Source organism: Triturus cristatus, chromosome 5_1 (genome assembly GCF_964204655.1).
Source record: "Triturus cristatus chromosome 5_1, aTriCri1.1, whole genome shotgun sequence".
NCBI classification, from domain to species: domain Eukaryota; kingdom Metazoa; phylum Chordata; class Amphibia; order Caudata; family Salamandridae; genus Triturus; species Triturus cristatus.
This window is the reverse complement of record NC_140587.1, coordinates 396944374-396970328: the sequence shown is the minus strand read 5'-3', so window position 1 is coordinate 396970328 and position 25955 is coordinate 396944374. Positions and strand designations below refer to the sequence as shown.

Genomic DNA, 25955 nt, shown 5'->3' with positions numbered 1-25955 from the left:
CCCTCATTAGCCAGGCTACCTTGAATCCGGTAGCGTAGTGAGCACAGGACCAATGTCTGGGCATACCCTTCCCACTTAGGCCAACTATAGCAACACAAAAAGAAGATGGGTGGATATTCATCCCCAGACACAGATCTGGGCTATTACACTATACATTATACTCTACGCCACTCTATTCTATGACTCTGCCGTGTACACCACTGCAATGAATGTCCTTCCACTATTCACTACTCCACTCAATGACATTATGCTGTACGCAATTGCACTCTATGCCACTCCACTCTACGCTTCTCCAATGTACACCAATGCACCGTATGCTATTCCACTGTACGGCACTCCACTGTACGACACTTCGGTATATGCCACTGCACACTTACACTCGACTGTACACCACTGGACTGTACACTACTACAGTCTATGCTATTCCACAGTACAAAACTCCACTCTACGATATTCCACTTTATGCTATTATAATGTATGGCACTAGACTCTGTCACTCCAGTGTTACCACCACACTCAAAGTTATTCTACTCTATATTATTCCACTGCTCACTACTCCACTGTATGCCACTCCACTCTACAGCACTCCTCTTTACAACACTACAGCAGATGTTATTCCTCTCTACGACATTCCACCATATGCCACTCCACCATACGCCACTCCAGTGTACAACCCTCACTGTCTTCAACTCCACTCTGGCACTACACTCTATGCTATTGCACTCTGACACTCTATTCTGCTACACTCCACTAAAATGTAAGTCATTCCACTCTAGACACTCCAATGTATGCCATTTGATTCTACACAATTCTAGTGTACTCTATTCCACACTACACTACACCACTACACTCTACCCCAATGCACTCGACACTATTCCACTGTATGCCACTACACTCTGCCACACTCCACTGTGCAGAACTCCAATGTACGGCACTTCATTGTACCCCACTCCAGTCTACGTCACTCCACTCATCTGTCCTCTATTTCACTGTACAAACTACACTCTGCGCGAATCCACTATATGCTCTTCCACTGTACACAACTACACTCTACGCTACTACACTTTAGACTATTCCACTGTCCACCACTCCACGCCATTTTACAATATGGTATTCCACTGTATGCTACTTCACTGTACACCACTACACTTTACGCTCCTCCACTCTACACTATTCCACTCTACACCACTACAATCTATGCCACTCCGTAATCTACACCACTCCACTATACGCTACTATACTGTCACTACTCCACTGTATGCCACTCTCTGCCAAACCATGCTATGCTGTTTCAGTGTATAGCACTCCATTGTACACTACTCCACTCCAGACCACTGCACTACATGCTATTCCACTCTACTACAATCCACTCTTAGCCACTCCACTCTATGCTGTTTCACTGAATGCCACTCCAGTCTACACCATTACATTATAAGCCACTCCACTTTATGCCACTCCACTGTATGTTATTTCACTGTATGGCATTCCACTGTATTCTACTACACTGCATGCCACTCTAGTTTAATACAATCCCTCCCACTCCACTCTACACTATTGTATTGTACAGCATCCCACTCTATGCGACTAGACTCTATGCTGTTCATCAGTATGCCAGTCCACTTTACACTGCTGCGCTGTATGCCAGTCCACTCTGCACTATTCCAGTGTATGACACTTGACTCTTTGACACGCCACTCTATACTACTCCATTATATGCTATGCCACTGTATGCCACTGCACTCTACACTATTACACTGTACGCCACTACACTCTACCCCACTGCTATCTACCCTACTCCGCTCTATGCTAATCCACTCTATGCTACAGCACTCTGCGCAACTCCAGTGTTAGACGCTCCCATCTACTCTACTCAGCTGTGCAGCACTTCACTCTGTGCCACTCTATTATACGCTACTCCACTCCATAGCCTCTACACTATTTGATTGTATGCCACTCCACTCTACGCCACTACACAGAACGCTATTCCACTATATACCACTCCTCTCTACTTTCCTCCATTGCATTCTGCTCCACTGTATGGCCCTCCACTTTATGCCACTAAGCTTTACATTGTTTCACTCTATGCTACTCCACTCTACACCACTCCACTCTACACTGTTAGACTGTACACAACTCCACTGTAACTCTCTCCACTCTACAGCACACCGCTCTACGCTATTACACTCTGCATCAATGCAATCTACACCACTCCACTCTTTGACTCTCCAGTCCATGCCACTCCACTCCACTTTGCAGTACTGCACTCTACCCACTCCACTGTATGCTATTCTACTGTAACCAAATCTACTCTACGCCACTCCACTATACCCCACTGTACTGTACCCTATTCTACTGTATGCCACTACACTATATGCCACACCACTCCTCTGTACAGCACTAAACTTTACCTCACTCAGCTCTATGCCACGCTTTGCCAATCCATTCTACGCATATCTACTCTGTTAGTCCACTCTACACCACTCTACTGTATGCCACTCCACTCTAAAGTTTTCCACTATATGCCACTGCACTATACTATAATCCATTGTATGCTCCTTCACTCTACTCCACTACACTCTATTCCACTGTACAACACTGCACTATAGGACACTACACTCTGACACTGTACTCCACAATACTCCACCACACGCCACTTAACAACACTCCACTCAATTACACTCAACAATATGATTTGAAACACATTTGTATTATAATAAAAGCCATTTAAATTTAATAGAAAAAAACAAAGGCTGAAACTAAGTTATAGTTAGGAAAACATTATTTATTCTTTCTATACAAACCGAACTTAAACTATACAAATAGAAATGATAAAAGTATAGTTATAACTTACATTTCAGATTTGCACATCACCAGTTATAACTTAACTTATATTTATAATTTATGCACCATCTTCAATATAATATACGTCACACCACTGTGCACAGTCTTTTCGCATCACTCACCACATTACATTAACTATAACTCCCCCTTTTGTTCATGCACTGCTTATACCCTTGCGTATTGTATGACTTATAGAATGTGAATTCATAGCAGTCATAACAACACTTAATACATCTCAAATTACATCATTTCTGAGAACACAGTACATGGTAGAGTGGAGAGTATATATTTCCACTACACTGTTTTGTATTCCGCCTTCGTCCGGTAGTACAAGATTGTATGCTCAGTGGCTACAGAGCTGATACAGCTGAATTTTCAAAAAGCATCATGAGTGAAGATTCCATTTGGAATGTGAAATGAATACAGTTCTGAGATCTCTTGAGAAATGCTGTAATCAGGTGGAATTGTCAGTGATGTTCAGTCCATCTAGGTGCAATGGTTTTAAATGGTGCTTTCAGAAGTTTTCTCTGGAGTCCAAGAGTGCTTCCTTTACGACCTGTTGCACAGGGACATTTTTCAAATCTGATGACAAATGGTCCACACGGTTAAAATGATTGGCTACAGGCTGGTCAAGATTTTAGTAATCATTTCTGATTTGTTATTCCTAAATAGTGCACACAGATGATTCACTGTTTGGCCTATATATTGTTTTTTATAGCTTTGGCATTGGCACTAGATCACATAAATAATGCATGTTGATGGACATGTAAGATTCTGCTTATGGAATAGGTCCTTCTTGTAAAAGAACTTGTTACTGATATTTGTAAAAGGTATTCACTTGTGATGCACCTTTTAGAATCACAGCAATGAACCAGTGCATTTGTTACAGCTTGCATAGCTTCAAATCTCACAATAAGAGCTCGTAAATTGGGAGTGCTACAATAACTGAAGCCTGCCACCTCCCACTACTTATTACATGTAGGTTTTCCGCCATGACTACTACTAGTTGGCCTTCCTGGGTTTTCTTTTGAATCTAGCCTCAGGTCCCCTCCCAACCCAGTAGAAAGACACTGAGCATTGATGTATACCCATCACTGGAACAACTGCACAGTGCATATACTACTAGGTCCCAGGTTTATATTTCTCAAAGTAAGGTGGGCCTTAGAAGTGATCCAGGGGTAAACATAGTTTACCACGAAGACTTTTCCCCAAGGTAATTACAACACAGTCATTACAATGACTGCGTTGTAACAACGCATACTATTACTCCGCAAGTCGGAACAATGACTTGTGGAGGGGGAAGAAGGTGTTGGATTTAAAATCCAACACCTTCCCTACTGTTGCACATACTGGAGTTGGAATAGTAAATTATACTATTCCAACATCCAGCGCCTTCCTCCGCACGTCGTTGTTACAACTTGTGGGGTAATGGTATGCGCTGTTACAACGCGGTTGTTGTAACAACTGTGTTGTAATTCCCTGTGGGGAAAAAGAATGTGGAAAAACGAGGTATATTCGATCCAGGGAGACTACAGGGACAATCATGAATAATTGTTATCTAATCCACAAAGTGACCCTAGATTGTATTTGCCATTGTAGTGCTTTTGCAGGTTATTGAATGCAGTCATCATGCATCCATTTCATAATACGCCTGAATCACGCCCCGAATGTACATAATGAACATTGTCTTTGCTAGTTCATAATCCTTTTCCTTCATGGTTTTATAAGTGAAAATCCTGAAAAAAACATATTTAAAGGTGAAGGTTTATCCTTTTACTGTCCTTCTTCGATGCTAGGCACATTGGCCAAACTAATGTAAATAAACTTATAGCCATATGGCTATGGCTACTGTCCTGGATTCATAGACCCTATCTCTTCTGATGTTAGATCATCTGATAGGTGGCCAACAGCCAATGTAGAATTCAGCTGCCATTTGACATGAGTGAGCAGAAAAACCACAAACAGAGTTGCAGAGAGGTAGAAGGAGGTAGGAGCCTAGGACTTCAAAGGGACATTGGAGGTGGTCAGTGTGTGGAAGTAGCCTGCTGGATCTTTTGCACAAATAGATGTCTATTATTTTGATAAACAGATAGCTAGATAGGTTTTTCTGTAAGGGTTAACCCCACAGGTTTGAGTCAAGATGAGGAAATGGAAATGAGTGGAGGTGTTAACATGTACATTCCAAGATAATAGAAAGGTGTAAAACTGAGGAGATTGATAGATTGATTCTACTATTACATTAGCTAAGGATGGGGGAGGGTTTACTATGATCCTTGGGTATAGTGGAGATTTGTGAGGATCGAATGTGGGCTAAGTGAAGGATGTAAACATTTGTTGGGGGTTAATGACAGGATCTGTGGATTGGCTCTGGCTAATTTTATGAAACACACAAAAGGTGATGGGAGGAATGCTTGCAATTAGTCTATCCACTGGCAGTCGCCTGGAGTAGCATTCCAACCTATCATTCCTTTGCCAAACATGCCTCCTTGGATTAGTCTCAACCATATGCAAATCAGTCTTGGTCCTGGTTCAATAGGAACAATCCATCTCCAACTGCCAAGCCAGGTCCTTTCTGAACTGTGACACAAGCATCCAAAGAATGGTTTCCGCCTGATTGAGCCTCTTCAGTTGGTGCAGCTTGGTTCTAGTGGCACAGTGAGCAAGTGACCCATGTCCAGGCATACCCTTGCCATTGAGGGCGTTACATCTACCACACAAAAAGTGATTGGTTGAATGCTTGCAATTACTCTAACCACTGGCACCTGCTTGGGGTAGCATTTTAATTCATCATTCTTTTTCCCACCATGCCACTTCTGATTAGGATCAGATATATGCAAATCATTTTTAAGCCCATAAAATAGTAAGAACGTAATAAGCATAGAAAGAAACTATTGTTATTTTCTTATCATTGCCACAAGATTAGAAAAGTGAAACAAACGTTGATTTTGTCAAAGGTTGTTAGCTTTGTTTAGGATTTCACATCATCCATTGTGCCTCTCCTCTGAAAATGCATGCTCCTTCTCAATTTTAGTGCAGCCATTGTGCTCAATTGGTGCATATTTTATTATTTCTTTGATAGCTTATGTGTTTGTTTGTGCATTTACAGTATCGCTCTGGAAGGGAACTGCAGCGAGACAATGTTTCTAACAAGTCTTCAGACAGTGATGTGAGTGATGTGTCAGCTGTGTCCAGGACGAGCAGTGCTTCGCGTTTTAGCAGTACGAGCTACATGTCCGTGCAGTCTGAGCGGCCGAGAGGGAACCGAAAAATTAGGTAAGTAATAAAGACCTCAGGATTGTCCCTCTTCATTTTATTGAGCCTGCAAATAGTCTGAGGTATTTTTTAGATGTATTTCGATAAGAAGGAACATTACACTTCTTTTGTACTCAGAACATGTGCATGGGTCAGTTTGTTGCGAAAAAACCCTGCCAGTTCTTAATGAAAGAATCCATCGAGTATACTAGATGTTGAGAAAGTTCAGCGCTTTTGGTAAATAGAGAAATATTTCAAGTGCTATAGAGCATTTATATAGCATTAAATATTTGTTGCTTTGCAATTCAGGAGGAAGTATGAATAATGTTCCCTCTCACACTAATAGGTGAGATGCTGGTGACTTGCTCAGATGGCTGTAGAAGGCCCCATTTTCCGATTAACCGATTGTACGCATTGTTTGATAATTTATATCAAGAATATTAGAAATCCTGAAATCCCAAATGGATTCGTCCTTCAAGACTTATTCCTGTTAGGGAAAGGGTAAAGAAAGATTAGGGAGATTCTTGTTCAAAAGTATTTTCAAATACAGAAAAGAGCACAGGTGCGACGGTACTCTGAATGCAGGTAGGTAGGCGTTAATCTACAGAACGGCGTGGTTTAAGGGTAATTCACCAGTTGCACTAAACCCCATGAGGCATTTAAAAGACTACGTTAAGCATGTGAAAAACACCTCAGAGCCTGCTAGACTCCCATGCAAGAATATACTGTTGAATTTATAAAATGAGTACACACGTACATTTTATAAAAAACGCTCGCAAAAAGAACATTTGTTTATTTAAAAAAATTTAATGGCATTGGAAAATTGGAAGCAGTATCTAGGGCCAAAATAAGACAGACATTTATCTAATTTTATTTTTTTTTTAGAGTTTTATATAGCGCGAACTTGACCCGAATCGGGTATCAGAGCGCTTTACATAGCACCAGTTGCATTACTTTAGGACACATTCATTTTTGTTAGGCACCCGGAGATTAAGTGATTTGCCCAGACCCACAGGATGTTCAGCGTCATTGCCGAGCCTCGAACCCAGTTCCACAGATGCGAGGTCGACCGCCCTAGCCCTTAGGCCAACTCTTCTCCCAATGGACAAGATATATCGCAGTTCTGAAGTATGCAGGTTTTTCTCTTTCAACATGTTTAAAGGATTTTCCAAAATAAAGTTACATGGGCTTTTACTCTAATACTTAGTTTAGCATTCCACTAACAATGTTTAATTAGCTAACATGGGTGCTCAATGAATATGTTATTTTCAAAATAGCAAACACGTGCCTAGAAATAAGAACAAGGCCTGTAATATAGTGAATAGATTGAGCACGTTTTTTGAGGGGGGGGGGATTTTGACAGAAACCAGCCATGATAACATCAAGTGAATATTCGAAATGCTCATTATGAACAGAGCCATTTGAATATTTAAAATATTTGGGATTCTGTAATTCCTCTGCATCTCATTACTATTTTTTAGTTTTCATTTGAGTGCTCTTGTTAACATATTTTGGTTTTAATTTGAGTGCTGTGGAATGTGTTATGAATCAGTGTAATAAGTTGATGAGTTTTGAGTCTTTCTTTTCTGTTTATATGTTTTTTGTAAAAAAAATTAACAAATAGGTTTATAAGAGTTGTAAAGAGATTCAAATGCATTTATTTGGAATTTGATTATGGTTGATATTTCTATACAATTACAAATACTTTTTTCTTCATAATGTGAAAACTGTAGACTGAAATATGTTTATTAAAATTGCATTGCATGTATTGTTATTAACTTAATGCAATTTTTGCTGGGGAGGAACAGAGCAATATATCTTATAAATGGGGTATTGTAGATTATGAGGGGGGGGAGAGGGAGGCAATTCAAGATGGTTTACTTCCAGGAGACACCTTAGTATGCACATTCCACTTTTCTTTTTACAATACAAACATTTGTTTCATTAACGTTGTGAGACACAGGGAGATTACATGATTTTCTCCAGGATGACAGGAATTTTATTTAAGTGTCCAAATCAAGATTATAACTACTGTCACCGTGCTCCAAAGGCAGCAACATAACCACCAGAATATTTCTCCTCCCTCAGTGCTGGCCTACTTTTTTGATGTATATATAAACAAAGAGAGGAACCCTTGGAAACCCAAAGGACTAGGGTTCGTACACAAAACTATATATGGAATTGTCCTCTGGGAGGAGTTAAAAAACACTACCTCCACTTGCATGCTTTTTTGATGCACAGGGACAGAAAGGTCTTGTCTTAAAGCTTGATGGGGTTTTCTAACCATTTGCTGTGAAATTATTAATGCGAAAGTTTTCTAGGGAGAGGACTTCTAGCTGGATGATATTTCATTGTCTAATGTTCTCTGCCAGGCTGGATCCATAGAATATTCTACATTTGTTTGGAGGCCATGTTTTCAATATTGATCTTGAGAAAAGTCATTCAGAGTTCTCACTTAGTGATCATGGAAATGAAAATATTGTACTACTAGGCAATCTAAAGCAGAATTTACCTCGAAAATGGTGCTGTACATATGGCTAAACAACACTTACTTACTAGTGCTGTCGAAAGAGTACTCTGGTGTCACCTCATAACTCTTGGAAACGTATTCATCACTTATTACGAAGGCAGGAACAGCCTCTAGAAAGGTTACTGAAGAATATGTTTAAGTTGAGATCCCGCCTTAATGTGCATGTGTATTTTTCATGTCTTTCTTTTAACATTTCCTTTTCTTTCTTTCTGTTTGCATGCACTCCATCTTTTGTTGTCATCAGAATGTCGCGGGAGAGAAATGAAAAAGCAGTGGGAGGGAAGGAAGGGGAAGTTCTACCAGAAGAGGAGGAGGAGGTGGAAGAGAAAGGTGTAAAGGAAGAGGTGAAGGAAGTAGGGGTTAACGAAAAAAGGGAGAGCGAAGGGCAGGGAATCACAGAGAACTGCGGTAAAGAGGAAAACAAAGAATCAGGAGGTGATGGAAGCCCCCAGCATAAGAAAGATGAGGAGGGCAAAGAGAAAAGACGGAGGAGCAAAGATGATTTACAAAGGAGATTCTCAGAAACGGATGTCAGGTAAAATATATTTCTTTTCGAAGGTAGTATAGAACTGCAGTTGATTTCTCTTATAAGAACATCCTTGAGGAACTATCGACATAAATACATAGGGAATAGATTCAGCTCCCCAGGAAATTGCTTTCTTGATTTAGGAACTTGTCATTGTTCTTTATGGAGTTCTTATCAGGGCGCTCTTCTGTAGTTCTCATACATGCTGTGACTGATCCTGAAAGCCTCCCCTTGTGTGTTGCCAATGCTAGTAGTCTCCAATCCATGTACCTACATTTTATAGATGAAACCGTCTGTGTGTGTGTGTCTTAGTTTAACCTGATGGTACATATGTATTGTCTGAAGTCACACATTCCCTTCTCACAAACTTTACATTTATTTACCTTGTGCCTGGTTCACGAAGATTTTGTTGTGAGTGGACGTGACTTACTCTTGTGTCTCTACTGGCTCACTCCTGAATTTTAGGAGTAAACCTGGATTACTCCTAATTTACCCCAGGTATTACAAATGTATTCTGTTTAGAGATTAGCTAAAGTTTATCTTTAATGTGATGTAAAAGAAATTTGAGATCAGAGATATGAAGTTGAGGTGCTCTTGACTTGGAGCTAAAGGAAATTTGAAATGAGCAATGTTAAAATATTCCATAATTGGTCTGGTAGGGGTAATAAACTAGACTCTGAAAGACAGATTAATTCATCTCAGTTATGTAAATTGGTCGGTAAATCAGCCAGATCTTTGCAATAGTTCCAATGACATCAAAGTATAAGAGTCACTGCAGCCACGTTTAGGCTTGGGAATTTGTGGATACATGTCTATAACTTGTTTACAGTAGTAAGCTTCGAGTTTACTATTAAAGTTAGTAACAGGAAACTCCTTGTAAATTTGGATTATTCATTTGCATACATCCTGTTGCCGGTTTCATTTCTTACATGTGGAGTATTTATGTCCTCAATATGTTTAATGCACCCAGTAGCAACTTCCATGTATGTGCATATATATTCATGCAACAATGCAGTGTGGATGTTGATAATGGGAAAATATCCAGTTTGCACACCACTCATGCAGGCTTTCTCTTATAGTTCTCTGAAGCTGCCTTCCTCACATTCTGGGTACTACTACTGTAGAATATTCGAAGATTGGCAAACTGCATATAGTACAAGGGGAAGGTTATACTACTTACACACATGTATCTACAAATCCCCATGCCTGATTGTGCCTGCAGTACATGGATTTTGTGCTTTCTTTGACGACATTGGGGGTATCGCAAATGGCCATTCTTACCAAGTGCCAATTGCCAAATTTAAAAGACTGAGATTAAATCATTTGATTTTCAGGGTACAGCTTGCTATCTCTGCTCAGTGGATCCCTTAGTGGAGCCCACCAGCACTGATTTCTGGGGATCAGAATTTATTTTTACTCAACAGAATTTAATGCAGAGCAAGAGAGATAAAACATAAAAGGGGGAAGGAAGGATGAAGAGAAAGACGGAAAAGGTGCGATAAAGCGAGAAATTAGGGATGAGTCAGACAAGAGGAAGGGAGTGTCTGGTGGTGGAGTAAAGACTACGCACCTTTGGTATACAGCTCCCTGACCGTTGATTGTGCTGGCTGTTCTGAGCAAAACCTGGATACCTGGCACTTATTATTTTCTACAGTCATGGAATATGATAACATTGCACTAATGGCTGAAATCATTAGCCATTTGCTGTGAGTTGGTCAACAAAGAACAGTTCTCATAATTCCAGATTTCCCTTTGCCCCATTTTCTCTAACTCAAGGACACTTTAAGATCACATTTTAAAAATCTCATGAAAGATAAACTTAATCTAATCTCCAAGCAGTATATCTGTACATTTTCAAAAACAGATTGCCATGTATACTTAGATATAAAAGAGCTGTTAGAAGCATCAGATTATTCACCAAGAAGAAATGTTGTCTGCAAACCAGTGTACTACCTGACTTTCATAAGATAAAATAATGTATATGTATAAACCTGATCAAAATAATCTTTTTTATAACACATTTTATATGATTTTCAAAACATGCCGTGAAGATGTATAACCTTTCAATAAAACAACCCATGTCCCAACCCGTAATTGTTCATCTCATTCATAGCGTAGGCTTACATCTCCGAACCCCTATATAAGTGAATTTCATTGTCCAACCCTTGTGCAAGAATTCCATTGCCTGAGAAGGACTCCCCTGTGCTCAGCTCACGCTACCATATATTTGCATACTTTTCAGGGCCACCACTGGCCTCATACACTAGTTGCTCCACATTCAGCCATGAGTCCTGACTGGTCTTCCATTCTGTGACTGAAGTGGGTTCCATTGCCTTCCACTGACTCGCAATATCCCATTTAGCCACAGTGAGGCCTTGCAAAAGCAATGTCAACTTCGATCTAACTGGTGATGTGAAGAAGAGTCAGTTTAGGGTCATGAGGGATTGTATATCCTGTTACTCATCTTTTGCAGGAGAGTATCCAATCCCAAATAAGGGTACATTCTTGTACATCCCCATATTGTGTAGGATGTCTCCCTCCTGTGTATTACGCCAGAGGTACGAGGTGATGACTCGTATCTGTAGGAACCTGTATCTCGAGAGGTAAGTTCTATGAAACTATTTTATTTAGATGAGGTGAAACCATGTGGTTATTGTGGGGCGCATCAGAGATAATAAGACCTCCGCCCATTAATCGTCCTCGAAAGTACCTAGGTCATATTCCCAGGCGTCCCTCAGTCTCTCAAAGGTGTCAGGAATATGGCGTATTAGTGAGCAACAGGTCTGAGTTAGTTTGTGGTCCCCCAGTTCGCCGAGGAGTAACTTCGCTTCTTAAGGGTTGTATTCTGGGAGCTCCTCCAGCTCGGTGATATGGTAGGCCAGGGCATGCCATATCTGTATATATCAATAAAACAGGCTATGATGTAAATTGAATTCAGTCTGTAGGATGTGATATATTTTGAGTGTTGTGCCCCCCCATCAGGTCCTCCAGCATGGAAATGCCTATCACGTCCCATTTATGGAAGCCTTCTATTGTTGCCACATGATGTTAGATGGAACCTGCCCAAAGTGTTATCTGCCCAATACGTTTGTTATCCCAGCCTTTCGTTCTTAAAGTTGTTCTCCATGTTTGGACCACCACCTGTGTTGCTGGGGCAGTGAGGGAGGCATTTTTCCTTAACATAGAAGATGTTTTAATGTGGTGGCCTGACATGTCCATTTCTCAGAGGCATAAGCCGGGTCAGTTTGCATATCATATTAGCATTCATTCATAACCACTAATTGAGAGGCCCTACAATAGGACTCGATGTCCACAGCAGCAGTGTGATTTGAAGCACTTGCTAAGCGCGATTTGAGAGGGATCTTGATCTCATAGAAAGCTGTGAAGAGCAGACTATATTGTTCGGAAGAAGGATCGTGGTAGCAAAAGTATCCTTTTCAGCCTCCTTCCAGTTGTAATCAGGTCTATTCTACTGCCTAGATTACCTTTTTCCCCAGCTTAGCAGTATACAAACCATTGAAAGCCTAATTAACCTACTTCTGCATAAATCTGTTTTATGTGACTATATTGGAACACACCATCATGCATTCATTATATCTGAGTACATGACATCATCTTGGGGTGGAAGCCCACTGACACCCACTATAGGCCTTGCTGCAGGACGTTTTAACAGTTGTTGTGAGAGCTTGTGTCATCAATACATCAAAAAGAAGTATAAGCGGTACAGAGAGACCTGTTCAGCCATTCCAAGGCCTGTGAAGCATCAAGGACAACCAAAGTAATCTCCCTTGGAGTGAAGGAGTCACTCCCCTGCATTCTCAGGCACCGCAACTAAGTCGACTAATCTGCAGATCCCAAGCTCCACCGGACTCCATGGGCTCTGCAACACCGGTGGTGTTTTCCTCAGCTCCCTAGGCCTGCTCTACCCTCTTACCAAGTTTGAGGCCAGTAGCTTTTGTGGGGGTTGCAATAACCAAACCCCTGGGTACCGTGTCCCCTTTGCAGTTGCAAAGGCTTGTTGACATCTTAGCCACAACCTCGAGCACCTCCAGTGACCAGAATCTTTGGCCACACCGCATCGTGGCCAGCCTCTTTTGGTGAGCTGCTTGAGGTCCTCTCGTGACTCCTGTGCCTTTGGCCTGTGGGTCCATTTGAGGGTCACCTTTGTTTTTCTTGGGCTCCCCTGAATGTTTGAGGCGTGCCCCGACTTCCCTGCTTGTGGTGAGCCTCCTGGACCTTGCTGGTCCCAACCATGCACCTTCTTGACTTCCTGCGTGGGCTACATTTGCCAAGGCTTGTTTGAACTTCCGCCGGACTCCTTCGTGGGACTGATCGTATCCAGGTCATGGTTGTCCTCAGTGTCGCCTGGTCCTCACAGCTGCAGAGTCAAGGTCATCGCCATCTTTCCTGAAGCACCCGACATCGGAGGGCATCTGTCTTCCGAGTCTCCTGGTCACCCCTGAGTGACATAGACATTGTCCCCTCTGCTTTCAGGTACTCCTCTTCAAGAATCCATGTTTGGATTCCTCCGGACACTTTCACCTCTTCCAGCAGCAGCACTTTCCTGAAGTCCACCATTGGGTTCGATGGCGGTTTCCAATGCCCCTTCACACCTATGCACCTGGCTTCCCTGGGATAGGTAACTTGGGTACCACACTATCCATGGGTGGGGTGGCTCTCCAACCTTCTGTCTTCTACATGGTTCCTTCAGGGTCCACTGGGAAGGATCTCTAATCTTTAAAAATCCAACCGCGACTTGCACAAAGACTTGTACAGAGCATGCAGACGTGTTCACACACTGCACACGCTCTCCGTGGGGTCCCTTTCTACTTACCTTGGGTGGTTCTGTAGGTCCCCAGCAATTCCACGTCCTCTCGACATTGTCCTGACAAGAGTCGTGGTACTTATATCACTTTCTTTTTTTCTCTTTTTTATTGACAAAAAAATTGACATAAAACAATACAAACCAAAACGGGTGCAGTATCGAGCAGTCGCCAAGCCGTTAAACATTCAAAATATAAATTATAATCTAGCAAATTACCACATTGGGTCAATGGCAAATCAGTCATATCTTATTTCCACGTGGTCGGCAGAGCATTACAGCGTCTCATTGACTCCGCAAATGGGTTTTATCATCAACAGGGGTACATAGGAAGCCTCTGCTCTTGTGCCAGGGGCCCCAGAACTTCGTCCATTTGCCCGGGCATCCCCTGCTTTCATATACCACTCTCTCTGCTTGCATACACCAATCCATATCGGATTCCCAATCAGTGTATCGTAGCTCAACCCCTTCCTTCCAAGTTCTGGCAATATTGCGCTTTGCCACCATGCAGCCCAGGGAGACCCACAGTTGTTCATGTCTTGTTAAATCAGTAGCATCCCAGATGTTCAGGAGACAGAGCCATGGGGAAGCTTCAATAGATTTGTGGCATATCTGGAACATGAATGGGACAACCCTTTCCTAGTATTTCTGAAGGCTAGGGCATTCCCACCATTGATGTAAAAAGGTACCAGTGTGCCCACATGCACCGGGACAGACCAGGGAGCTGAAAATACCCATCTTAACGAGCACTGAGCTAGTATAATAGGCTCAGTGGAGTATTTTGAGCTGTTTGAGTCTGAAACAGGAGCGGATAGCCACTTCTCGGGGTGACGCCAGGGCCTCCCTCCAGTCCTCATCGGTCAGATCTCCTACCTCATCAGCCCATTTTGTGCGTATTTTATCATGAGTCTCAGGAGAATTGTTTAGGATTTTACGATAGGTCAGAGAGATAGCTTTTTCTGTCATCCAGTAGCCGATCCGCCAAAGGAGAGGAGACCGACCCGTCAGTACCCCTGGGTATCGCTTTATGTAATGCACTTCGTGCCTGAAGGTATCTAAAGGTTTCTCCCGTGTGTAGTTGGAACTGTGTCTGTAGGTCGCCTAATTGATAGGATTCGAGCAGTGGAGTAACCAATGTGATTTTATTCTTCCAGCCCGAAGCCGCAGTAGCTGTGTGCCAAATGGAAACCGTGGTGGAAGTCGGGGTATGTCTAGGTGCATGCCTCGTCCCACCATATAGTACCCTCAAGTAATTGCCAAGAGGCATATTGTTCCTGTTCATCCCATATGCCGGGTCTGTGATAGGTCGGTGTGTCCAGTGGTAAAGAACCACCAGCTGAGAGGCCCAGTAGTATGAACTGTTGGCAGGCAAAGCAACACCACCATCATACCAGCTTTTGGTAAGTTTAGCAAGGGCGATTTGTGGCGTACTATTATTCCAGAGCAGAGAGAGTACCTCAGGGTCAACCGATTGAAATCATTGATGTGGGACCAAAAATGGTGTGTTTTGCAGGGCATGGTGAAAGCGGGAAGACCCATCATCTTGTAGAGGGCAGCTCTTCCCAGCAGCGTAAGAGGTAATGTTTTCCAATGTTGCACATCAGCTCGGAGACGAAGTAGGGGAGGAACAAGATTTCGTTGGTGGAAGACCCCTGCGTCCCTCGTGATGTATATGCCGAGATAACGGAAGCCCTCCGTAACTATCTGGGCTGCACAACCTAAGGGAAGGACCGGGTGGTCCCCACTCAGGACGTAGATGAGGGATTTATCCCAGTTGATGGTATAACCAGAATATTTTTGGAAGAGGGCAACGATGTGTAATACCCTGTGAATTGAAAAACGGGGTCTGGCCAGAGTAGGATGTCATCGGCGTAGAGGGAGATTTTATCCATCCACTTCGAAGACCAATTGAGCCCACGAATAAGGGGGTCACCCCTAATCCATAAAGCCAAAGGTTCAAGGGCTAAAGCGAATAGCAGAGGTGACGGGGCAGCCCTGTCTCGTGCCCTTCTCCAATTCAAAGATACCTGATCGGCCACCATTAACCGTAATTCGGGCCAGGGGCCTTGAGTAAAGTAAACACACCCAGGATATAAACCGACCACCAAATTCGTATCTACCCAGCGCTGCACACAAAAAGGGCCATTCTATCATATTGAAAGCCATCTTGGCATCTAAAGATATGATCACCAAGTCTTCTTGGATTGTAGAGGACCTACCCAGCACTCCGAAAAGGCGACGGAGATTAAGCGTGGTGTTTCTGGCTGGCATGAAGCTGGACTGATCCAGGTGGACCAATTTGTGGAGACAGGGCGAGAGACGAAGGTCCAGAAATGTAGTTAGATTACTTTCTTAGTATATGGTTTGGTCCCCTCCTGGGGCCCACTGTGTATTAGTGCTATTTACTATGATTTATTTGCTTACATATTGTGTGCTTTGTGTCTATCTCCGTGTAGGAGATACTGTAACATACTAGATAGTGTTATATAATAAATAAATATTTTTTCTAAATACTATGTGTGGTTCTCCTTTCATTTAATCTATAGTATAAGATTGCATTCTGGTAAAAACAAGCTGCTTTCCACTCCTTCAAGACTAAGCCTAAAGGCTGCTCTCCACAGCTACCACTTGGATAGCCTTTTAAGGTTGTCTAAGATCTCTTAAATCACCATAAGGGTTGTCTGTACTGGTGCAAGGTGCCCACTTACATTAGTGGATATCATATACCAGGCCAACTTCTCACACTCCATCAACCTCATCTGTAGAGTTTCATAAGGGTCCTTGTCTATCACCATTCTGTTCAACGCCTACGTGATCCCGACATGTCAGCATCAAACGTGCCCACAAAATCAACATCACATCCAATGCTGACGAGTCTCAGCTCATGCTCTCCCTCTTCAACAAGACGCCAAACACCTTTTCTCAATCTGCATAACTGAAGTTGACAGATGGACGAAAACCAAGTGCCCCAACCTCAAAACAGAAAAGACGGAAGTACTGATCTTCAGCATAGAGGCCTTGCTCTGGGACTCTACCTGATGGCCTGCCAATGTTCGACCCACACTGCTCCTGGCAACCCACACAAAATAAACCCTGGCATAGTAATCGACAACCAACTAACCATGATCGGCCAAGTGAATGTAGTCTCTGTCTCCTCCTTCCGCACACTCAAGTTGCTCAAGAAGATCATCAAATAGCTCCCTATCAGCATCACAGAACCGTCATCTAAGCCCAACTGACCAAAAGACTCCAGCCCATACAAACTTCAGCAGACAGACACTCCCTCACTTCTCCACTCACATCACCCAGCATCTCAGAGAGCTCCACTAGCTCCCAAGCCACAATCAAGCACTCCTCAAACTTCTCACTCACACATACAAAGTCTTACACACCATTGGCCCCACATACCAGACACATCCGTTTGGCCGGACTCCTACTTACAGACACTTCCCGCATATGGAGAACCAGATTCGGCAGTTGTGCCTTCTCTTACCTTGCTCCAAAAGCCTGGAATGGCCTGTCCATACACATCAGAGTCTCCTATTCAGTTATTGAATTCTGCAAGAAACTGAAGACATAGATCTTCACAATTCCTCTGACTCTGGATTGGCCAATACAGCTCCTGCTTCATATCCAGGATACCCTGCTGGGCGAATAGTGTGCAAGGCAAATACACATAACATAACAGTTTCCCTAAAATACATTAAACTAATAAATTAGGATACGGGATAAAAATTAGAACCAACTTGTTCTAGACCACAAACACCAGACTGAGAACGCAAATCAGGTGTGGCAATTTTATCGGACAGGCCCTGGGGTTGAAGGGGGCTGTGGGCGAGGGTGCAATGTAAATGCTGGTCCATAAATGTGTTCAATCAACCTACTTATGAAATGGGAGCAGCAAGTGGAAAAACAGATATTTAGAGAAAGCTTTGGAAAAGTGCCCTCAATATAGCTGCAATGGAAGAAAACCTTTTATGCTTGTTTCTAAATGCAAATTCAGCAACTCACTCCATTTCATAAGATGCTCACAAAACATCCTCATTTCATAGCTCTCAGCTTTTGTCCTGAAGCCTTAACAATGCAATCAACGTTATGTCTGACAGAAGAAGTAGAGTGCATTGTTAAGTGTAATTCCTAATTGTGCAGGTAAAGCACAGGGCCTTTGCAGCCTTCGATGGGCACCTTACATTCTGTACCTCATACGCTTCCTAAACTTTTCTACCAGCCAATATTTCATCCGCCAGACCTATTGTTCAAGCTGTCCTCTACTGTGATGGAAAAAAGAAATTATTTTTTCCTAAATTTCTGGGATAGGCCCAATTTTATTAATGGCATGATGTCTGGCAGTCCAAAAAATAGAGGATCACTGCTGGAAGGCAAAAGGAGGCAGGAGGCAGTTGTCTCACTATTCGCCAATGCATGGTGGATCCTATGGGGGAGGTGGATGGTTTTTGAAATCAGAGGAGGCCCATGTTCTTCGATTAAGGGATCGATAAATTTCTTTATCAGTACATTTTTGCCGAAGCAGTCTCTACCTGGCATGGCAGTTCTCCTCCTTTTAATTGAATTGCCAACGATGTGAACAGGTCCTTGGACTTTATAGCCCATTTGAACAGTAGACAGAACTTGCCCCCATTCCTTGTGGTTCTTTGCATCTGTTAATTCTTAAATCAATCACATTCCCGAGCTCTTATTAAAGCCGAATTTCTCTCTACATTCCTTATTTTTGTGGATATTTCAACTCTAGCTCTCAAGGTCCCTCTTTGAGTTTTTCTCCGAGCAGGTACTTTTGAATTCTTTGTTTCGATGCTATAACTTACACATATATCTCTCACCCATCTAAAGCACTCGTGTGTTTCCGTATGTCTAACATTTTCTTTATTTTTTTCCATTTTCGAGGTAGAGTCCCTAGCAAGATCCCTGCCATTTCAGCACCCCAGTGATTAACTTATCTTTTACGAATAAGGAATATAATCAAATCAGCGCATTTTCTATTAATTGATGTGATGTAATAGTTTTAGGCAGTAGTATCACACAGATAACAATAGATCACCCTGCTATGTATTGATTAGGTTAGACTTGAGGCAAAGTCATTATAATTTCATTCATGCAGTGTCTCCTTTTGATGCACACTGACAGGTTCATGCATCTGAATTCGGCCTGAAGCATGGTTCCCATGGCAACGCTTCTGTCTGCGTCTTAGCTGTCTCTAAATGCTATTATTGTTCACATCCGCTAGTAGATCAGCAGAGAAAAGTCCTAGAAATAGAACATTTTATTAGAATTCTTTACCTTTCCTTGCAAAGTTTCATCAGAACTTTTGAAAGGGCTAATAACCGGAGTGCTATCGTGCAATATTCATTTAGCAATAGCAATCTAAATACCGCAGCTGGCGTTATTCTATATAAATAAAATCATCAGCATTAATACGATATTGCCTAGGTTTGAAAGAATTGCGAATACAAAACTCTATGAGGGAGCAAAGCATCATCTTTTAACAATTGTATAAGCAGCTTCATTATGGATATTGCATTTTATCGTATCTGACCCTTCGTTACATACGGTTTTAGATATTTCGTAGTGAATCCATAGCACTTTGGCAAGGATTAATTCAAAAAGACTGCAGGGACAGATATGCCATAATTGATGAAATACCCAGAGGTGCAACTGCAGTTTGCACAGATAGATGGAAATGTGCAAGTCACTGAGGCCTAGTTATTTGTGTGATGCAAAACCCGTGCAAAGTGTTGTGGTGGTATTTACTTTGCAAAGAAAATCAGGATTTGCATTGGGAAGTTAGCCAAGGCTCCAGGTCTTCAATAGGGATGACAAAATATTCAGGGTAGACCTTGAAAGACCTAGGCTGCAAATATATATCTTTACTCTATTTGAAGGGGTCAGATAAAAACCTGGGATCTGCCTTCCTGCTGAAATGGCCACTGCTCAAGTGTAAGGCTTCTAGCCACACATAGAGCATGCATGACCCTTTCTGTGCCTGCAGGGACACTACAACGTAGAGCTACCGAGGCAACACGTCCGAATCTGCAGCAGATGTGAGGACTTCATATGTATATTCTGTGAGAGAGGAGGAGCACATGATAGACATTGTAATATCCCCAAGGATGTTTAAGAAAAAGAGAGTAGATTAACATATCTTTATCAGGGCGTTTCTATGAAAATTAGATGAGAATGCTAGGGTTGATAAAGTCTTAGGCAACATAAGGATAATTTCAAAAGGTTAGGTCTTGTACAGGTGAACTTAATACCAAAAATGCAATTATTTGTTTTAACTCAGTTGATTTCTTAAAATACCCATCAATAGATTTTAACATTCACCTCATTTTAATATTAATTATACTTTTAATTCATATTGTATAGCCAAAACTAAGCGTTATTTTCACACTACCAAGAGATAAATACAAACTGATCACTTGTCAGTTCATCTCGTTTCTGCAGCAGCACCGATATAAAGCACCAACTTTAAATTTTCTATTTTAGCACCATCTTCTAACATTTCTTTCTTGATCAGCAGATGCATTTTCAAGTCCCAAGCATGTCCCAGTCCAAAGGCCCACCCTTATTCCCTTCCTCCCCTTAGCACAAGATGGACAAATACAAACAACGGCACCAACCCAAGTTTAGTTTGTCACCTGGACAACCATTGTACAAAGTCTTGGTGAGGATATTGCTCTGAAAACCAATCACAATAGAAAGAATCAGAACGGTGCTACAATGTCCTTCTCTCTTTGAGCTCTTGAGTTTGAGCGAACATGAGTTTACTCTGGAATCTCAGATACAGTCCTAGGTTTTGGGCCCTGTGGGGTCTCAACTGCTACCTAGTGGTCCATCTCCTTAGGATTTTCGTTTCTTTGATTAAAGTGGATGGCATGGTGGACAGACCTGATATCTACAACCTGTTAAATTAGTATTAATGGTTGTTTTTGAGTTTACGCACCTGCTTCAGTTCAAACAGCTTCCCACTCTTAAGGCCCATTTGGTATCTTTTCCCAATTGTTGGCGCGACAGTAAAACCAGGAGATTTGTTCTATCCTGTGCTTAAAATCATATTTTAATTTAGAAAAACTGTCACAGTCATAGTATAGTACAGGTGAAACATAACAGATTTAGGCCTATCACCATCAAAAACCACCGACAGAAGGGATATAGTTGCTGTTTCTGAGTAGATGTTAGGTGTAAAAGGACTTAGGAGACAACACACAAATCAATGACATTACTTTAGAGCCTAAAGAGTTTGTTGGTACAGACATTGTAAGTCTGCATCTTAATTTTTTGTTTCTTTTAGATTTATTTTTCCCTAATGACGTTTTGTCTACTTGGAGATGGTAGTCTTAATTCAATATTGCAATACAAATGTATTTTCACCAAAGGAATATCCTTTTTATAGACTTTCCTCAACATCGATGGAGCTCATACCAGTTCCTTGTTGCTGTCAGTGTTTGACAACCACACTCTATTTCCTACAGTAGTTACCAAGATATTTTATTTCTACTGCAAAAGGAAAGCTCCCAAACTCCTCTATGGGAGGTTTCCTAGTTGTTCGCGAAACATGATTTCCAATGTGGTCTGTCCCTGGACAGTTTATAAATCTCTAGGATGTATTGAATGCAAAATAATTTTAGACACTACCTGAGATACCCAGGCAGTCCGTAAACAGTACCTGCAGTCTTTTACCATTCACCCTTAAAAGAGTTTTTGAAGTGACACATTATAAGCAACAATCACTTAAGATGGATTTCTGTGAGGATTACATGGTCATCCTTTGCATTTTAAGGCCTTACACAGTCAGTATCCAGATTATATTGCAACCTCAACAATCTTTGCTGGCAAAATACCTTAAGAAGTATTGATAAGCTTAAAATTGAAACCAAATATTCAAGTCCTGCAATGCTGCCACAGAGTTCTTTTCAGGAGCAGCGCAGTCCATCTGGAAGTAGTTGCCAGTTGCTCTTGGATGTTTCAAAGACCTCCTCCAATTCATTCTTGATTAAAATTTGTCAGCACTGTTCTCCTTCACATACCCCCTGCATGTGCCCCTTTTATGCCGCTCTTGGGCCCATTAATTCTACCGCTTTCTGAACAACCGTCAGCTTGCCTAGTTTTCTCCACCCTTTCTCATCTAACACTTAGACTCCGCTCTGTTCATCGTCCTTAATCCCTAGCCTTCTTGTCCCTCTAATTATCCCTCCTCCCAACGTTTCTTGGGCTTATAGCTTCCTCTACTTTAATCATCTCTCTCTTTGAAAACTCTGCTTTCCTGTCTTGGCTCCTCCCTACTCAAGGTCTCGCTCTTGATGTTTCCCTTATTCCACCTCTTCCGCTTGATTCTTCCATCATTACCCAACCCCTTGTCTCTCCTCTTATTCTTTGCCTAAACTGACTCTGATTAGTGACTTGGCCTCCCTCCTTTGGCTATTCTCTTCATCTCTGATTGTGCTAATCTCTGAATTAACTGGTTGTACAGTCCCCTGACTCCTCCTTGCGTTGAGGTGTGATTTACAACAATGAAAAATAAATAAAATTTATAGTGTATGCAGGGTATTTATGCTGTTACGCCATACATTGTCATACCAGTTAAAGATACACTTTTGTTTGTGAATTAAGCACCACTCTCATATATAAGCATACTCTGACTATCTTGTTGAACAGAGTGGGTCGCGGACAGATGTATATCTATCCACATTGAACAGAGTGAGCCTTTGGACCTCATCCAGTTAAAATAACTTTCTGCACAGCATTTCTTATTTATTGGGTATTAGTGTAGCAACCAATGCTAGAAACAGTGTGGAATGTTATGTTTAAGTGTGTTGGTATGTATCAGTGAAATGCAAAGAGTACGTTACTTTCATGCCTAATACCAATTTCTATGTCTATTTTCTTGTTTCCCTTGTTCATTTTACTTTACTATGTATGCCACTTGTTTGGTGGTAGACCATAAAAAAATTAGGTTGGGCCAGTGTCTCTGGAAAATAAAAATGTTTCAAATATATAATTGAATGCTATGAATAAGAAACATTTGCACATGTAAATTGTTGTTGTAACCGGATAGCCACATGACAACTGAAAGTTTGGTCTCTTAGAAGTGTTTTACAAAAATGTATTTAGTTATAGAGCCTAGCTCCTTTGCTGCTATTTGAAGTAGTAGCTGCAGCTAAGGAATACCTTCAGTTTGGCATATTAAGTGCATAATAAGTATTTACATTTTGATAAAGGAATTTTGGGGGAAAGGGTATAAAGAACAACGTCATGTGTTAGAAGGTGCTATTTCCATTCTACCACCAGAACAAGGCAAATACCTGTGTGGCATAGATGCTTTGCTCCACCAATTTTCCCAAATTTTCCATCTGAATCCTGTCCTTTTCTGTCTTTCCCCCTCCTTATTTTGTGTGCGCTGTGTACTCTTCCACCGGCTGACAGTGTCTTTACATCCAAAATGCAAAGCAGACAAATGGGTGCCTCAGGAAAGAACATGACTAAAAGCACCAGCATCGGAGGAGACATGTATATTTTAGAGAAGAATGATGGCAGTCAGTCAGATACAGCCGTAGGCAGTGTGGGCACCGGAGGCAAGAAGAGGCGTTCCAGCATCGGCGCAAAAATGGTAGCAATTGTTGGCTTGTCCAGGAAAAGTCGGAGTACTTCGCAACTCAGCCAAACAGGTAGGACTCGAGCCATCCTTGTTTTCTTGCTGCCAATTACTGCAGTATACAACTTATTTAAATGCATTTTGATCAAATTAAGAATATTTAGGAATGTGGTATTATTGTAAAATTGGATAAGAGAGCCACAAGTATCATTAATTCTTGAAAGGCATCGCTTGATACATCTATGAAGAAACTATATTTATTTCTGAGCACTTTTCTTAAAAGCATGGATATTTACACTGGTTGGTAAGTGGTTTGTGCACTGTAAACGTCTTATTTATTGTACCACAGTACGCATTGTGATATTGCAGCTTACTCTGATGCTAATCTTTAGAACTGTTTAAAATGTGTGATTGGAACAATCTGGTTCGACATCATTGTGACCTGTTCAGTGTGATGGATGTAAATCATGAATACCAGTATGTGGAGAAAAACATCACACACCTCTTTTTATGCTTACCACAATGCATAGTCATCCTAATTACTTTCATGATGCTGCTCACTCTTATCATCTTAAACAAGTTCCTTGGCATGGATGTAAGAGACTAAAACCATGCACCGTTATGCTCCACTTTAAGGGCACGCAATTATCATGACCCATATTGAATCCTTCTCTGAATTTCAGTGACTCAGCCATCTACAACTCATTTACAGCGGTAGAAGATAGAGGATTCCACAAATAATTTTTAGCTTTTGTTACAAAACATGGATATTTTGATAACATTGCCAATTCATCTTTGTGAATTTAACTTGCATAGTGTTATTCTCAGAAAGTGAAAGTGAAAGCATTGGCACAATATCATTGATCTCTACCGGTATTCCCATATCAACTTATAGGAATGTTTACTTTATTTTCTCCATCTTATTCCAAAATTGCTTCTTCATCTATTTTAATGGAGCAATATTTTGCATGTTTTTGCGTAGTGTTGAATTGTTTGTAGTGGCATACTATTCACATTTATGGGAGTTTTAACCTAACATATTGTAAGCACCAACACATTCAGTGTATTGAGAATTCTCTGTATTATGCTCATGATAATCGATAAGTGTGGAGTGACTGGAAAATGGTAATGCTTACTATTCAATGAGCAGGGTGTAGTGAGGAGAGGTTTGAGGGGCTAAGAAGAGTTTTATGGATGAATAGACTTTCACCCACAAAGAGTAAGGGAAGCCCAATTCAAAAACTGCACAAAATTAAAGTTACTATAGAAATAAAAGGATCCAAAACAGTAGTATATCTTCTCCAGCTCAGACCTGGTGTAAGTGCAGGGCCACACATGGCCAACTACTGAAAGTGTAACAACTGCTCATAGAAAATAATGGAGGCCCATACTTATATTACAACCCCATAGGAAAAAAAAATTGAAATACGTTAATTTCTTTTGACTTATTAAAAACTTTTATAAATTTAATGTTAGAAATATGGAAATACAAAATAAATGTTAGTTATGCTAAAATATTTTAATAAACTTAAAACAATATATAAATATAAACAAGTGTGAATTTTAATATTTAAAACAATTTCATTTCATTTAATATAAATAGATTGAGTATATAATTCAAAATTAGGTTAATAGTGGTGAAGTAATTTGTAAATTAAATTTTAATACACTTTAAAAAATGTCCCTATACTTTACTATATGGAGATTTCTGCTATAATAGTGGAGAAATCCACCTACATGTGAAAAATTACTAGTAGTAACTTTATACTATTAACGTAATTTTGAATCATATAGGTATTTCATTTAAAATTAAAACTGAAATTTTAAATATTTGATTTAAAAAAATCACACCTAAAGTATTTACTTGTATGTTAAAATTGTAAAATGTTACGTATGAAATTAAGTTAATTTAATTTAAAATATAATGACATTAATATATAAAAAAGTACTAAAATATTTTATCATGAAGTACTTTTTTATTTATATATAATTTTATTAACATTCAGTTCAATGTTAAAATATTTTTTTTAAAGTGGCCAGGTCACTGACAGTGGAACGATACACTGTGCCAAATTCTACATGGGTTTTCATCTAATAATCAGAGATAATGACTAGTGTTTTAATATTGTAATACAGCAGCAATTTACTAATATTATTGCAAATAATCTCTGTGATAGCCTTCCATTCCTTATATGTGAGGTCCTGTTTTGACCTAAAAGAAACCTTTTTTATGGATGATGCATGGTGTAAAAAGGTATTTAAAACAATCTGTTTAAGAATTTTTCGAGGTCATCTGGGCAGTATTCTCTGCAGAACAGAGCTGGCTCTATCAGGGGGGTCTCCCAAAGAGGTGGGGGCCTGAGCCAGTGCCCACTTT

The 25955-nt window shown here is 40.9% G+C and overlaps 1 protein-coding gene across 3 annotated transcripts in view; it reads left to right on the top strand.

Moving 5' to 3' along the window:
* Nucleotides 1–25955, top strand: part of RIMS2 (regulating synaptic membrane exocytosis 2) — a 1922267-nt gene that overhangs the window by 1723129 nt on the left and 173183 nt on the right. For 2 of the 3 annotated variants that reach the window (XM_085605120.1, XM_085605117.1), the window contains 3 exons: nt 5948–6114; nt 8868–9158; nt 23410–23651. In XM_085605120.1, coding sequence (XP_085461246.1) covers nt 5948–6114; nt 8868–9158; nt 23410–23651 — 700 coding nt within the window. The remainder of the gene's footprint in view (nt 1–5947; nt 6115–8867; nt 9159–23409; nt 23652–25955) is intronic. The other variant, XM_085605119.1, reaches the window with a different exon arrangement.